General features: G+C 45.0%; 1 protein-coding gene across 4 annotated transcripts in view; it reads left to right on the forward strand.

Moving 5' to 3' along the window:
• The window catches only part of blvra (biliverdin reductase A), a 55092-nt gene that overhangs the window by 24325 nt on the left and 13504 nt on the right, over positions 1 to 17263 (forward strand). For 3 of the 4 annotated variants that reach the window (XM_078538574.1, XM_078538575.1, XM_078538576.1), the window contains exons 3-5: positions 1177 to 1296; positions 3420 to 3517; positions 14742 to 14849. In XM_078538574.1, coding sequence (XP_078394700.1) covers positions 1177 to 1296; positions 3420 to 3517; positions 14742 to 14849 — 326 coding nt within the window. The remainder of the gene's footprint in view (positions 1 to 1176; positions 1297 to 3419; positions 3518 to 14741; positions 14850 to 17263) is intronic. The other variant, XM_078538577.1, reaches the window with a different exon arrangement.

Consider the following 17263-nt stretch of genomic DNA (forward strand, 5'->3'; position numbering starts at 1 on the left):
ATTACAGATAATATTAATATTTACAGAAAGGATCTATAATTGTCAAATGAATTACATCATAGTAAATGTGGGGTATTATATTTACCTACATTGAAATCCACTTGGTACAGATTTTCCCATTCTCTTAACCCCTTTATCATTTTATGCTTCTGTCTACACTTCTGACAGTGCCACCTATTTGTCATTGGCAAAGTTAAATATGAGGCTTTTTATCCCATCATCTAACAATAGTCAAGGCCCCAGCATAGATGCTTCTGGGATACACCAGTCACATCCTGCCAATTAGAATACCAACCCATTATTCCTACTCCCTCTCTCCTGCTACTGAATCAGTTTCCTAAGCAGGTCAATAATTTGCCTTCAATTCCATCAGCTTCAACTTTAGTTAGCAATTTGTTATGAGAGACTTTTATCAAATGCCTTCTGGAAGTCTATATAAAAAATACATCCATAGATAGTTCCAAAGAAGGGTTAAATTTGACTCAAAATGTTAACTCTGTCCTTTTCTCCACAGATACAGCCAGGCCTTCTGAGTTCTTCCAGGACTTGCTGTTTTTATTTCAGATTTCCAGCATCTGCAGCATTTTGCTTTTATTATCCGAAGACATTCTGCTGTCCACTATTTCAGTCAGCTCTTCATTCAGTCAGGTTCATCAGGCATAAACAACCATTTACAAATCCATGCAGTTTCTCTCTGATCAGCTGAAAATGTTCAAGGTTGCCCTCTCCTTAATTATAGACTCTAGTCATTTTCTGATAACAGATGTGAGGCTAACTGGCCTATAATTCCATGATTTCCCTCCCTCACCTTCTTTAAATATGTGAGCACACTTGAGTTTTCTAATTAACACCCAATTGATATACAATTAACACATAGGGACCTCATCAACTGCATCATTTTGAACATTTAATTCTACAACAGCTGTTGGGCATTGCCACCTTAATCTTTTTCTCTTAGACAGAAATGAGAGCTTTAAATTGTAATGCTGTATCCTGGGAAAGGGCATAGACTGAAATATGCTTTTTATTGACAGCTCTATGATTCTGCCTTAGTGTTCACCCCTAACAATCTAATGAGCCATAAAGTCAGTGTGATGGTGAAGTACTCCTTCATAATGCTGCTGTTTTATCAACATTTTTAAACATGTTGCTGTGCTTCCCTCTTCAAATTTGCAGGCGGACATTAGGCAACATAGAGCTGCTGAAACAGATCATGCTGGAGGAAGCCCTACGAAGTGATGAAATACACGCTGCCATCATCAGTTTGGAGAACCAGTTTCATGAGGAGTATGTGAGGTATCAAGAACAATGCAGCTCTTGAACATGCATATCTGTCATGAGCCAATGGTGCAAGCATGCATTTCAGTGGCCTGCACAAGTTTGAACAGGAAGATAAGAATGTATTGGATTGGAAAAGTTAATCTGGCTAATCCCAAAAACTAAAATCTTTCAATCACTTGTTCCCTGAAATATCGATTCAGTTCTTCATTAAATCTTTCCAGACCCTCTGACTCTACACATTCATCAACTTCTACATGGAGTGGCTAAATCAAAAACAAACAGAATTAAACCTACTAATCAGCTTTTTCATAAAAACAGGAAATGTATAGCAGGTGATTCAATATCTGAAAGAGAAGGAAAGGTTAATATTTCAGGTGGTATTTCTCATCATAACTGGCACAGTTACAAAGGGCTGGGAAAGACTTGTATAATAAAGCTGAGGTAGAGGGACAAGGTAGAGGTCAAGAGTTCAGTTGTAGTAATTTCACAAAATAACAGCCATTGTCCCCAAAACTTCTTGGGTGGTGGTGATGGTGGGTTGTGGGGCATGTTTCTTCTTCACTAGGACAAATGCAATACAGACATTGCCCACTTTAACCCATACGAGAGGCTCTATCCCAAATCCCTGGGTCATTTTCTTGGTTGGGGCAAACCTATCATTTGCACCTATCTCAAACAGCCAGCTGAAATATCAGCGTAGTGCTGTTGCTATTCTGAAGGGGAGACAGAGCCCAACGAAGCTTTGGATGAGCTCTTGTTCTTCAGCTCCTCTGCTTCCAAATGTCACAAGTCTTTTTAAGGGCATCATCCAGCTCTCTTCTGCATCAGGTGTGAGTTCTGCTGGGGACTTTGGAGGATGTAAATGGTAAAGTTCCTGCAGTTGCTGCCCTAGTATACTCCTGGGAGATCCATCCACAGCCCCTCCACTGGAATTTGATGAGCCATATGAATTGAGATGGATTTCTGGCATAACCAGCTTCCACCACAAATTCTTAGTCCCTTATGCACCTCTCCATTTTTAAAATTAGTCTTTTCACCCTATATCTTCATTGCTAATATTTTAAAGCTCTGCCGGTTATGGTGAACTCTCTCAGATAATGATTGACTGTGCTTTACTATCACTTACTGTTTTCATTTAACTTTTCTGATTCTGGCAGATTTATTTTTATCCCAGGTTATTGTTTTATTTTGTAGTATTTTGCTGGTAAGATTTCTATAAACATGCTTTAATGGAGTAATGTTCAATGATAAAAATGTGGCTTTGCTGCCAACATGTAGTTCATTCCCAATCACAAGCATCTGGGAATTACCATTTGGAGGACAAGCAATGGAGGAAAACCGAAGGGTAATCCTTCCCAGCCTACTTTTCCGGATTTCCTATTGGACAAGGATGGTATAGTATTAGCATTGTCACTAAGTTGGTTCCTGGCATAGGAAGTCAACAAGGCAAAGGGTGAAAATTATGACCTTTAAAAAGGCATCTGTTTATGCTTATGGTGCGCTGAATTATTGGGCACAGTGAAGGTGTAAGTGTTACAATGAGATGGAAGAGGTGATCCTGAAGTCCCACTTCACTCTCCTCTCTTTGTACGTGTAGGCATCCAAATGGAATGTGCACCTGTAGCAATACAGCTGCCTGGCTTCTGCGTGGGTGCTCTGTGAGTTGCAAAGTCTGTGAGGGGTCCTGGGGCACTCAGAAGATAGAAGATGTCAATGAGTATTTTAATCTCTCTACCATTCCCTCCAACCCCTCAAACCTGAGCTTCCAGAGATTGCCAATCATCGATATCTCAAGAGCTCTTTAATGAGCCTCAGCAGCTTATCACCTCACAAATTGCAGCCACTGTAGATCTCCTAGTATGTATAAAAGAGCATTATGAGCACAAGAGTGACAAAAGGTAGATGATCCTAAACTGCTGGAGGTCCTCAGTTTCTTCAGTATCCTCCCTGTTGTTCTCATTCTGTTTTCCAGTGATAGCTCCATGCTAACTGATTTATAGACTAGAAAGAATAGAAAAAAAAAGAAGGGGGAAAATAATATAATTCTTATGCAAAGAAGTGCATTTCTGAGCTAGATTCAGTTTGTTCCCAAAATAATCATGGAATCTTGTTTGTCTTCTGTTTTCTTATTTCAAAAGGAAGTTTCTGGATGCAGGGAAGCATGTCTGTGTGGAATATCCAATGGCACTCTCGGTGGCTGCAGCCCGTGAACTATGGGATCTTGCTGATTCCAAAGGTAATTAGATGAAATAGTTGTAGTAAAACAGTACTTGACAATGACTAGATTAAGTGCTGAAAATGTGTCAGCGCTAATGATTGAAAATTGTGAGTTTGGGATCTGAATCAGGGTCATTCATGCACCTGCCGTACCAATGGATCCTTTGAGTATAGATCTTTATAAATTCCTTAAGGCCTATAATCTGATGTTTGTATTGGTACCATTTAAACAGTATGTCAGGGAATAAATATTTCTCTTTGCTCCTCTGTTTTTATTTCATTTCTGTGAACATCTTTTTCTTTTCATTTGTTTCAAAATAAAATTGGAAACAGCAGGGGGAATAAAGTTTATTGCTAGGGATTTCCTTCCATTTCCAAGTTACCCCCAGTTGTACACAGTAGCTCTGTGTGATAATTTCAAGAATACCATCTTTATTCATCCTGACCAAAGACTTTTTTAGTGTCATTGATTACTGATGAACTCTAATTGATTATTCAAAAGTTAAATCAGAGTTTACTGACAAGTAACACGAACAAGGGGAATTGTCTACATTGCAATTATAAAAATGTCTCTTAGTAGGACATTTTCCTTGTATTTTTGCTTATTCGTTCATGGATGTGGGCATCACTGGCTAGGCCAGCATTTACTGCCCATCCCTAATTGCCCTTGAGAAGGTGTTGGTGGGCCAGCTTCTTGAACTGCTGCAGTCCATATGGCGTATGTACACCCACTGCTGTTAGGAAGGCAGTTCAGGGATTTTCAACCAACAACAGTGAAGGAACGGTGATATAGGTCCAAGTCAGGATGATGAGTGACTTGGATGGGAACTTACTGCTGGTGGTGTTCCCATGCATCTACTGCCCTTGTCGTTCTAGGTGGTAGAGATCATGGGTTTGGTATAGTTTATTGTTAATTTGATGGATGTCGATTTAGTTAAGATTCATTAAGCCTAAGTCCAAGGAGAAAAATATGCTTTAAAATTCAACTGAATATATTTGGGTTTTTTTTCATTTGAAAATGTCAATCTTTCACCATAATTTAAATGTTGCCTCATGGAGCTCAGTAATTTTCGAGTTGCTCAGTCAAACAGTAGACTAATGTAACAAACTCCAATATTTCTTGAGTTCGCGAGTAGCAGTTCGAGGGAGCTACAGTTCCCGCAGGCCTCGGGAATTCTGCGCATGTGCTGGCCGGCACAGAACACCACTGCTCCAAAAGTGTATGGGCAAAGTTACACTTTTGGAGCAGTGGTGTTCTGCTTGGCACAGCTGAAGATCTGAAAGTGTGCTTGGAAGGTGAAGCTTGAGTGTACCCGGAGAACCAGGGGAAAGAAATCTCGGAAGGCAAGATTGAAACCCTGGAGGTGGATTCTTGTTGAAGCTGTCCGAGTGGGAGCAACATTTGGAGAGACTTCCAATGCGAATTCTTCAAATGTGGAGATTGGAAACCCACGTGAGAAAGACAGAGGGCGGAATCGTCCCAGATTTGCACTAAATGTGGTAGCGGGCGGGTAAAACAATGTTTTACCCACTGGCTGCAATGGCCGCTTCTCATGCCGTTTTGTCCCAAACCTGCTGCGTTAATTATGCAGGGCATTGGCGCTGACCACCGCTGCCACCGCCTCACTTCATGAATTGGTGATGCAGCCAGAGCAGGTAGAGGACATCATGGCAGGCCTCCACGACGTTCAAAAGGCATTCAAAGGATGCATCACCGAAGATGAGGGCTGCAGTCTTTTTGTCTTTCGGGGCCATCCTGTCTTCTGGGCGGCAGTCCTGAACTGAAAGCACTGAGAGGTGTGCATGCAGCTGCCATTTAAATGTGGTGCCCAACGTGATGAAGCGGCAATGTGATGGCGTGGCGGGTGAATGAGAGCCCGCTCGCCATGGAAATGGCATGTTTCCCGGGAATGCATAATTAATGCGGAGGGTTTGGGTCAATACTGTGTGAGAAGCCACCATGGTGGCTGATGGGTAAAGTGGACAGAGGTGACGGTGACAATAAGAGCATTAATACCTAGATTTAACTCTGCTTTTAAAAAGTAAAGAGTATTGAATAATCCTTTGCAGAATTTAATATTATTACTTTGCAAATCGACAGAATCAACTTTAAATACATTTTTGAATGTTATAAAATGTGGTACAATAACCATAATCTGCAGTATTTAGAAAGTACATTTATGTTTTTTGGATAATAATGTCCCTGTAGCTCTCACATGTAATTATAATTTGGCGTTTTAGAAAATGTTAAATGTTATAAACAGCATACAAATGTCACACTCATTATGCTATCATTTAGATTAATTCACAAATTTGGGGACAAAAATGAAGGGTCACAGGAGAGTGTGGAAAGCCTCCTTAAACCATAATTAGAATTTGGCACCTGCCCAATATCTATCCTCAAGGGAAGCAAGACACACTCTGATTTTTAATCATTCATTCACGGGATGTGGGCATCGTTGGCATTTATTGCCAACCCTATTTGCCCTTGAGAAGGTGGTGGTGAGCCACTTTCTTGAACTGCTGCAGTCCATGTGGTGTAGGTACACCCACAGTGCTGTTAGGAACAGAGCTCCAGGCTTTTGACCCAGCGACAGTGAAGGAACAGCGATATATTTCTAAGTCAGGACGGTGTGTGACTTGGAGGGGGACTTCCAGGTGGCGGTGTTTCCATGCATCTGCTGCCCTTGCCCTTCTAGGTGGTGTAATTATATAATTATTAAATTGTTATAAAAATGTTTAAAACATCAGGAAAATGTAGTATTGAACTGACACAGCAAAAATAAAACAAATTGAATTTTTATAATCAGTTTAATTTCTACTATTTTTTAATTTAAAAATAAACTGTCCTGGTAGTTTAGCTGCACCATGTCACTAGATATTTATAAACAGAGAGATGCAATAATTTTATCAGCATTTTGCTTGTAAAGTGATTGTTCTTTGAAAGAGAATTTCTTTCTCAGTTGCCACTTTTCTCCCTCTCCCAAAAGAGTTGACTTTTACTGGAGTCTGGTTCCAAGGACACCACAAGTCTCCATATTTTTTTCTATTCATTTGTGGGATGTGTGTTTCACTGGCTGGGCCAGCATTTATTGTCCATCCCTAATTGCCCATGAGAAGGTGTTGGTGAGCTGCTTTCTTGTAGGCACAGTGATGTTAGGAAGGGAGTTCCAGGATTTTGACCAAGCGACAGTGAAGGAACGGTGATATATTTCCAAGTCAGGATGGTGAGTTACTTGGAGGGGAACTTCCAAGTGGTGGTGTTCCCATTTATCTGCTGCCCTTGTCCTTCTAGATGGTTGTGGGTTTGGAAGGTGCTCTCTAAGGAGCCTTGGTGAATTCCTGCAGTCCATCTTGTAGATGGTACACACTGCTGCTACTGTGCATCAGTGTTGGAGGGAGTGAATGTTTGTGGATGTGGTGTCAATGAAATGGGCTTCTTTGTCCTGGACAGTATCGAGCTTCTTGAGTGTTGTGGGAGCTGCGCTCATCCAAGTAAGTGGAAAGTATTCCATCACACTCCTGACTTGTGCCTTGTAGATGGTGGACAAGCTTTGGGAAGTCAGGAGCTGAGTTAATCGCCGCAGGATTCCTAGCCTCTGACCTGTTCTTGTAGCTACAGTATTTATGTGGCTAGTCCAGTTCAGTTTCTGGTCAATGCTAACCCCCAGGATATTGATAGTGGGGGATTCAGTGATGGTAATGCCATTGAACGTCAAGGGGCGATGGTTAGATTCTCTCTTGTTGGAGATGGTCATTGCCTGACACTTGTGTGGCACGAATGTTACTTGCCACTTGTCAGCCCAAGCCTGGATATTGTCCAAGATTTGCTGCATTTGGACATGGACTGCTTCAGCATCTGAGGAGTCGTGAATGGTGCTGAACATTGTGTAATCATCAGCGAACCTCCCTACTTCTGACCTTAGGATGCAAGGAAGGTCATTGATGAAGCAGCTGAAGATGATTGGGCCAAGGACACAACCCTGAGGAACTCCTGCAGTGATGTCCTGGAGTTGAACTGACTGACCTTCAACAAGAACAGCCATCTTCCTTTGTGCTAGGTATGGCTTCAACCAGTGGAGGGTTTTCCCCCTGATTCCCATTGACTCCAGTTTTGCTAGGGCTCCCTGATGCCACACTCGGTCAAATGTAGCCTTGATGTCGAGGGCAGTCACTCTCACCTCACCTCTGGAGTTTAGCTCTTTTGCTCCACTTTGAACCAACAGAGGGTGCTGGTGAAAAGTGACTCAAGCATTCTGGGAGAAGTCACCGCAGCCACCGCGACTCAGGAGGGAATTGAGAAGGACCCACTGTCAAAAACGGAATCGCCCCAAACATTACATTGCTGGAGTGTTTGCATCCCTCCCGCCTCCTCAAACCTAAAAAAAAAAGAGAGAGGAAGAGGCAGTGCCTTCAGAAGTGCACCAGACTTGTGAGGGACACTCTTCTGAAAGTGGATTTTAAAGAAAAAGCAGCTGATTGGTGAGTAAATCTTGGGAGCAGCCTCGGAGGGAGGAGCACCGGAGTGGTGAGTATAAATCTAGCTTACCTCGGGGATTTGCGGCCTTGTCTCTAGGGAGCAGAATCGGAGGGAGGAGCACCGGAGCTGTGATCTCGAGGCACAGAGTAACTGAAGCCAAAACTGAAAAAGTGATATCACAGGAAAGCTGTGACCTGATTGGTTGGTAGGAAATCTGCACCAAATTTGAAAAACAAAAACACTGCAAAGCTAATTAATAAATTAATTATCTAAGTCAAGATGGCTGGGCAGGTGATGTGCTGTAGCTGTATGATGTGGGAGCTGGCAGATCCCATTGCGAGCCGCAGTGACCACATCTGCAGCAAGTGTTGGTTGCTGGAGGAACTCCGGCTCAGAATTGATGAGCTGGATTTCGAGCTCCGGACGCTGCAGCACATCCGGGAGGGGGAGAGTTACCTGGACGCTTTTGTTTCAGGAGGTGCTCACACTCGGTAGATTAAGTACCTCAAGTTTGGTCAGTGGTCAGGGTCAACACGGTGTGACTGCAAATGAGGCAGGTAGAGGGATCCTGTGTTCAGGAACAGAGGAGCCTCAGCTCTTGACCTTGTCCAACAGGTATGAGGTACTTGCGCCCTGTGTGGATGAGGAACAGGGCTGTAGGGAGGATGAGCCAGCTGACCACGGCACCGTGGCACAGGAGGCCATTCAAGAGGGGGGAGCAAAAAGACAAGTGGTAGTTGTAGAGGATTCTGTAATTAGGGAAATTGATAGCATCCTTTGTAAGCAGGATCGAGAATCCCGCATGGTATGTTGCCTGCCCGGTGCCAGGGTGAGGGACATCTCTGACCGGCTTGAAAGGATATTGGAGAGAGAGAGGGGGAGGATCCAGTTGTTGTGGACCACGCCGGGACAAATAACATAGGTAAGACTAGGAAAGAGGACCTGTTTGGGGATTATCAGGAACTAGGAACTAAATTAAAGAACTGGTCCTCAATGGTTATAATCTCCGGATTACTACCCGAGCCACGTGCAAATTGGCATAGGGACGCGAGAATAAGGGAAGTAAAGACGTGGCTAAAGGAGTGGTGCGGGAAAGAGGGGTTCCATTTCGTGGGGCACTGGCATCGGTATTGGAACAGGAGGGATCTGTACCGTTGGGACGGTCTCCACCTGAACCAATCTGGGACCAATGTTCTGGCGAGAAGGGTAAATAGGGTGGTCAACAGGACTTTAAACTAGAAAATGGGGGGGAAGGGAAGTGTAAAACTCCAAGAAGTGTGACAAATGGGAAACAAAACAGCAGGTTAGCGTGTGGGGCGGCGGTAGATTAAACTTCATGGAAAATTATGAAAAAACTGAAAAGAAAGGAGAGCCAGGAGAGGCTATTAAAGTCTCCAGAACACAAAATAGGACAGAGTGTTTGGAAAGGGCTAGGAATCTAAATTCAAGCACATCAGTTAAAGGGACGACAATGAGAAAGGGACAGGAAATACAGGGCTGAAGGTGTTGTATCTGAATGCACGCAGTATACGAAATAAGGTAAATAAGCTTGTGGCGCAGATTGAAATTGGCAGGTATGATGTGGTGGGCATTACGGAGATATGGCTGCAGGGGGATCAGGACTGGGAGCTAAATATCCAAGGATATACATCCTATCGAAAAGATAGGCAGGTTGGCAGAGGGGGTGGGGTTGCTTTGTTAGTAAGAAATGAAATTAAATCGTTGCAAGAAATGACGTAGGGTCAGATGATGTAGAATTTGTGTGGGTAGAGTTGAGGAACCGCAAAGGTTAAAAAACCATAGTGGGAGTTATGTACAGGCCTCCGAACAGTAGTCAGGATGTGGGGCACAAGATACACCAGGAGATAGAAAAGGTGTGTAAGAAAGGCAAGGTTACAGTGATCATGGGGGATTTCAATGTGCAGGTGGACTGGGAAAATCAGGTTGGTAGTGGATCCCAAGAAAAGGAATCTGTGGAATGTCTACGAGATGGCTTTTTGGAACAGCTTGTGGTGGAGCCCACTAGGAAACAGGCAATTCTAGATTTAGTTAAAAGCAAAAAACTGCGGATGCTGGAAATCCAAAACAAAAACAAAAATGCGTGGAAGAACTCAGCAGATCTGGCAGCATCTAGATTTAGTAATGTGTAATGAGGCAGATTTGATAAGGGAGCTGAAGGTGAAGGAACCCTTAGGAGGAAGTGACCATAATATGATAGAATTTACCCTGCAATTTGAGAGGAAAAAGCTGGAATCAGATGTAAGGGTATTACAGTTGAATAAAGGCAACTACAGAGGCATGAGGGAGGAGCTGGCCAGAATTGACTGGGAGATGAGCCTAGCAGGAAAGACGGTGGATCAGCAATGGCAGGAGTTTCTGGGAGTAATTTGGGAGACACAGCAAAAATTCATCCCTAAGAAGAAGAGGCAACCATGGCTGACAACGGAAGTCAGGGACAGCATACAATGCGGCGAAGAGCAGTGGGAAGCCAGGGGATTGGGAAGCCTACAAAGACCAACAGAGGACAACTAAAAAAGAAATAAGGAGGGAGAAGATTAAAATGAGGGTAAATTAGCCAGTAATATAAAAGAAGATTGCAAGAGTTTTTTTAGATATGTAAAGGGTAAGAGAGAGGGAAAAGTGGCCATTGGGCCGCTGGAAAATGACGCTGGAGATGTAGTAGTCGGGAACAAAGAAATGGCGGAGGAACTGAATAGGTACTTTGCGTCAGTCTTCACGGTGGAAGACATGAGTAACATCCCCAAAGTTCAAGAGAGTCGGGGGGCAGAGTTGAGTATGGTGGCCATTACCAAGGAGAAGGTGCTAGGAAAACTGAAAGGTCTGAAGGTGGATAAATCACCTGGACCAGATGGATTATACCCCAGAGTTCCGAAGGAGATAGCTGAAGAGATAGTGGAGGCGTTAGTGGTGATCTTTCAGGAATCACTGGAGTCAGGGAGGGTCCCAGAGGACTGGAAAATCGTTAATGTAACCCCCCTGTTTAAGAAGGGAGTGAGGCAAAAGACGGGAAATTACAGGCCGGTTAGCCTGACCTCGGTCGTTGGTAAGATTTTAGAGTCCATTATTAAGGATGAGATTTCAGAATACTTGGAAGTGCATGGTAAAATCGGGCAAAGTCAGCATGGTTTCATCAAGGGGAGGTCATGCCTGACAAATCTGTTAGAATTCTTTGAGGAGGTAATGGGTAGGTTAGACAAAGGAGAACCAATGGATGTTATCTACTTGGACTTCCAGAAGGCCTTTGACAAGGTGCCGCACAGGAGGCTGTTCAGTAAGATAAGAGCCCATGGTGTTAGAGGCAAGGTACTAGCATGGATAGAAGATTGGCTGTCTGGCAGGAGGCAGAGAGTGGGGATAAGGGGGTCCTTCTCAGGATGGCGGCCGGTGACTAGTGGAGTTCGGCAGGGGTCAGTGTTGGGACCACAACTTTTCATTTTATACATTAATGATCTAGATGAAGGAACTGAGGGCTTTCTGGCTAAGTTTGCAGATGATACAAAGATAGGTGGAGGGACAGGTAGTATTGAGGAGGCGGGGAGGCTGCAGAAGGATTTAGACAGGTTAGGAGAATGGACAAAGAAGTGGCAGATGGAATACAACGTGGGGAAGTGTGAGGTCATGCACTTTGGTAGGAAGAATAGAGGCATAGACTATTTTCTAAATGGGGAGAGAATTCAGAAATCTGGAGTGCAAAGGGACTTGGGAGTCCTAGTCCAGGATTGCAGGTTGAGTTGGTAGTTAGGAAGGCAAATGCAATGTTGGTATTTATTTTGAGAGGACTAGAATATAAAAGCAGGGATGTGCTGCTGAGGCTTTATAAGGCTCTGGTCAGACCACATTTAGAATATTGTGAGCAATTTTGGGCCTCGTATCTCAGGAAGGATGTGCTGGCCCTGGAGAGGGTCCAGAGGAGGCTCACGAGAACGATCCCAGGAATGAAAGGCTTAAAATATGAGGAACGTTTGAGGACTCTGGGTCTATACTCGATGGAGTTTAAAAGGATGCGGGGGGATCTGATTGAAACTTACAGAATACTGAAAGGCCTGGATAGAGTGGACGTGGGGAAGATGTTTCCATTAATAGGAGAGACTAGGACCCGAGGGCACAGCCTCAGAGTAAAGGGAAGACCTTTTAGAACAGAGATGAGGAGAAACTTCTTTAGCCAGAGAGTGGTGAATCTATGGAATTAATTGCCTCAGAAGGCTGTGGAGGCCAGGTCATTGAGTGTCTTTAAGACCGAGATAGATAGGTTCTTGATTGGTAAGTGGATCAAATGTTACAGGGAGAAGGCGGGAGAATGGGGATGAGAAACTTATCAGCCATGATTGAATGGCGGGGCAGACTCAATGGGCCGAATGGCCTAATTTCTGCTCCTATGTCTTATGGTCTTATGGAACCAAGGCTGTAATGAGGTCAGGAGCTGAGTAGCCCTTGCAGAACCCAAACTGGACGTCAGTGAGCAGGTTGTTGCTAAGCAAGTGCCACTTGATAGCACTATGGATGACCTCTTCAAGCAAGAGTAGACTGATGGGCAGTAACTGGCTGGGTTGGATTTGTCCTGCTTTTTGTGTAGAGGACATACCTGGGCAAGTTTCCACATAGCCAGGTAGATGCCAGTGTTGTAGCTGTACTGGAACAGCTTGGCTAGGGAGGCAGCAAGTTCTGGAGCACATGTCATCAGTACAATTGCCGGAATATTGTCAGGGCCTTTAGCCTTTGCAGTGTCTGGTGCCTTCAGCCTATTCTTGATATCACATGGAATGAACTGAATTGGCTGAAGACTAGCATCTGTGATGCTGGGGACCTCTGCAGGAGGCCGAGATGGATCATCCACTCGGCACTTCTGGCTGAAGATTGTAGCAAGTGCTTCAGCCTTATCTTCTGTACTGATGTTGAGGATGGATATGTTTGTGGACCCTCCTCCTCCATTTGTCCACCACCATTCACGACTGGATTAGGCAGGACTGCAGAGCTAAGACCTGATCCGTTGGTTAGCTCTGTCTATCACTTGCTACTTATGCTGTTTGGTACACACGTAGTCCTGTGTTATAGCTTCACCAGGTTGACACTTCATTTTTAGGTATGCCTGGTGCTGCTCCTGGCATGCCCTCATGCATTCTTCATTGAAGCAGCGTTGATCCCCTGGCTTAATGGTAATAGTGTGGGATATGCTGGGCTATGAGGTTACAGATTATATTTGAGTACAGTTCTGCTGCTGCTGATGGCACACAGCACCTCATGGATGCCCAGTCTTGAGTTGCTAGATCTGTTTGAAATCTATCCCATTTAGCACGGTGGTAGTGCCACACAACACGATGAAGGGTATCCTCAATATGAAACTGGGACTTCGTCTCCACAACGGCTGTGCGGTGGTCACTCCTACCGATACGGTCATGGACAGATGCATCTGCGGCAGGCAGGTTGGTGAGGATGAGGTCAAGTATGTTTTTCTCTCTCGTTGGTTCTCCCACCCCCTGCCACAGACCCAGTCTAGCAGCTATGTCATTTAGGACTCAGCCAGCTCGGTCAGTACCGAGCCACTCTTGATGATGTACCTTGAAGTCCCCCACCCAGAGTACATTCTGCGCCTCTGCCACCCTCCGTGCTTCCTCCAGGTGGTTTTCAATATGGAGGAGCACTGATTCATCAGCTGAGGGAGGGTGGTACGTGGTAATCAGCAGAAGGTTTCCTTGCCCATTTTTGACCTAATGCCATGAGACTTCATGGGGTTCGGAGTTGATGTTGAGGACTCCCAGGGCAACTCCCTCCAACTGTATACCACTGTGCCGCTACCTCTGCTGTGTCTGTTCTGCCGGTGGGACAGGACATACCCAGGGGTGATGATGGTGGTGTCTGGGACATGATCTGTAGGTTATGATTCCATGAGGATGACCATGTCAGGCTGTTGCTTGACTAGTCTGTGAGACAGCTCTCCCAATTTTGGTAATAGCCCCCAGATGTTAGTAAGGGGGACTTTGCAGGGTCGACAGGGCTAAATTTGTCTTTATCATTTTCAGTGCCTAGGTCTGTCCAGTTTCTTTCCTTTTTTGAGACTTGGTAGTGGTTTGATACAACTGAGTGGCTTGCTAGGCCATTTCAAAGGTAATTTAAGAGTTTGTAGGCCAGACCAAGTAAGGACGACAGATTTCCTTCCCTAAATTTTCACGTCAATTGACAATGGCTTCATGGTCATCATTAGACTTTTAATTCCAGACGTTCATTGAATTGAAATCGTAGCATCTGCCATGACGAGATACGAACCCTGGTTCCCAGAGCATTAGCCTGGTCTCTAGATTACTAGTCCAACGACAATACCACGATGCCAACGCATTTAATAATTTGGGGATTAACTAGTTATTGCTACAGTTAAATAGTAAAACACACAAAACGTAGTGAAAGTAGAAAAGTTCAAGTTAGTTGAAAGCAATAAGAGTTTATTCGCAATTAAGGCTAAGAACCCATGAGGCATAAACTGAGGCACTACAGCGCCACCAGTGGCAAAAGGATATAAATACACTGGTAAGTGTCAAGAAGTGGTCATTATAAATGTGGACATAGGGATATTTATAGTGGAAAAAATTGTCAGGAAGTGCAAACAGAATTAATATTTTTAATACATTATAGAATGTAACATTGTATTTTGTTTATACATTCATATAGCACGTGCTGTTTATATATGTAGTGTATGTTGCCTATATGGTAATATAATGTATGCTGTGTATATATTTTTTCTAAAATGCAGGAAAAATTCTGCATGTGGAACACATAGAACTACTGTCAGCAGAATACAAACAGTTGAAACAGCAAGTGAGCGGAAAAGAACTGATGGAGGGTACTCTGCATTTCACAGGTAGTCATATAACAAAACACCTGAAGCTGAAATACAGAATAAATGAACAGAATAGTATTTAAAAGTGAAAACTCATTCCATACCCCTTGTATATTATTCAGTGGTTAATACAGCAGTTGATAGAGATTGGGGGCAGAATTTAATGCCGTTCCCGAGGTGAGTTATGTGACGGGGTTGACATTTAATCGGGCAGGAGAGCGGTGGCTGGGGATCCGCCACCTTTCCATCTCTGCCACAATTATGTCTGGGGCAGGGAAGCTCATGAACAGCCTTCCCACCTTGCTGCCAATTCAGACCCTGAAGGGCCACATCACACCACCGCTGGTATTCCCATGAGGGAAACCTGAAAAGCAAACCTTGTAAGGGTTGCTCGTGGGCTTCAATGGGGATCACTCATTAAAAGGCACTCAGTGACTGATTAAGGGACCCGGTATCAGGAAGGGGGGCTTACTGAGCCACCCCCTGCACTTGCTCCCGACCCTCCCTTGCCCTTTCACTTGAAGCTGCTCATTTCCTACCTATTCTATATCCTGACCTTATAGTTTTCTTTTGCTTGTTTGTCTGGCCGAGGAGGGCAAGAAAATAGCAGAGTACTATCGAGGCTGACCTCTCCCAGTCTTCATAATAACAGTGAAAGCTCCCAAAATCAAAGGCTGCACCAGTTAATGCGAATTCCTACATTGCAAAGTGACTACGCTTCAAAAAGTAATTAATTGGCCGTAAAACGCTTTAGATGGCCGAGTCAAGTTTTTCTTTTTAAATAGATGGTCCCCTGGAAGATAAGTTGACACGTAACTGAATTTTGAAAGGAGCCTTACTCGACAAGAGAATAGCTTGGATGTGGAGCTCAGCATTCCCAACTGGCAGTGCTCCCAATTTACTAATGATTATCCTGTTTGTTTTGGTGTGAGACTACGGTGGTATTGTCCAGTCCCGTTGGTGGTGGGCATCATAATAGGTGGGGCAGGAGAATTCGGCATGAAGGGCAGAAATCAGATTCATGCTTCCATGAATTCACAGCAGGATCATCCGATGGTATCCGCCAGGGCGGATCACAAATCCTGCTGGAAGCTGGCCTGAACCCGATTTGGATCCTGCTAATGGGATACAAAGTAAGGCCCGACCGGAATTGTCCCCTCATGCCTGATTTACCGTAACGCTGGTGGGAAAACGCTGCAGCCCAGAACACGTCTGGACAAGTCTGATGTGCAGAAGTCAGGACTTACTGTTAGGGCCTTGCTCAGATCGTGGACACCCGAGGAGAAGAAGATGCTGGAGCCCTACAGCTACCAGACCCTGGAGGAACACATGCATCGCATGCTGGGTGGATTCTCATGGACATGGCTCTGCGCGAAGCAGCTCTCAGAAAGTAGGAAGCAATGGTGACTGTGAGAGGGGGCAAGGGGGAGCCCGTAAGGTGGGAGGGTGAGGGAGCGTTGGTAACGGTAGAAGGGGCAGCAAGACTGCTTGGTGGTGACAGGGAGGCAAACACGGACCCTGGGGGTGGGAAGGTGGAGGTCGGGGAAGCCAATATGGATGGGGGTAGGCATTCTCCAGGAGGTAGGGAATGTGCACATTCACCTGGACATCCTGGAATGACAAGAGTTCTTTTTGGAAGGTGATGCTAGAGGGGTCCACAGTGATGGGGGAAAGGACATGGGTGACTGGCGGAGGGGAAAGGATAGGGGAGCTAATCAAGAACCTCACCACAACCATGATGTGCAAATCGAAAGTGGGCAGAGCCTCGTGATGGACGGGCACAGTTGCTGCATGGGAGTGTGATCAGTGGGTGGGCGGAGTTGCAGGTCAGCTCAGATGGACAACTGAAAGAGAACCCCAGCAGGCAGCATTGAAAATGCTCGGGACAATGAGATGAGTGTGATTGATGAAGGCTCTGCATGGGAGAGTGCTTCCACAAAAGGCCTCCGAAAGGCCCTGCTGCACACACCCCTCCCTCCAGAATCATTCGTGGTCTGCCTGCAAGCAGCTGAACAGCTAGTGGGGTGCGGGGTTTGCGGGGGGGGGGGGGGTGGGGGGGGTGGTGGAAGCAGGGAGAAGACTCGTGAAGCTTGTCAGTGAATCTGAAAGACTACATTACACATTATTCAGTGCGAGTGAATATATTTTCATATAAAGTCACAAAATGTGCTCACCCATGAGCTCACTTGTGGATCAGAATTTTTTACCTTTCCCAGGCCTCCCACTTCTTCTAGGTGCTGTCCTGACATCCGCAGCAGGGGTGGAGACAGCCTGTGCAATGGTTGACACTGTTGCCTCTGATGACTTTGGCGTGGGTCCTCTGGAGAACCAAGACCTTTAGGGCCCCTGCTTGCTTTGGCTGTCCTCCTGTGGGCCAGCAGCTCCCTCTGCGGTGACAGAGGATGAGGTTGAGGGGGTCACAGGCAGAGGGGACT

The sequence above is a fragment of the Cetorhinus maximus genome, chromosome 3 (genome assembly GCF_964194155.1).
Source record: "Cetorhinus maximus chromosome 3, sCetMax3.hap1.1, whole genome shotgun sequence".
Lineage (NCBI taxonomy): Eukaryota > Metazoa > Chordata > Chondrichthyes > Lamniformes > Cetorhinidae > Cetorhinus > Cetorhinus maximus.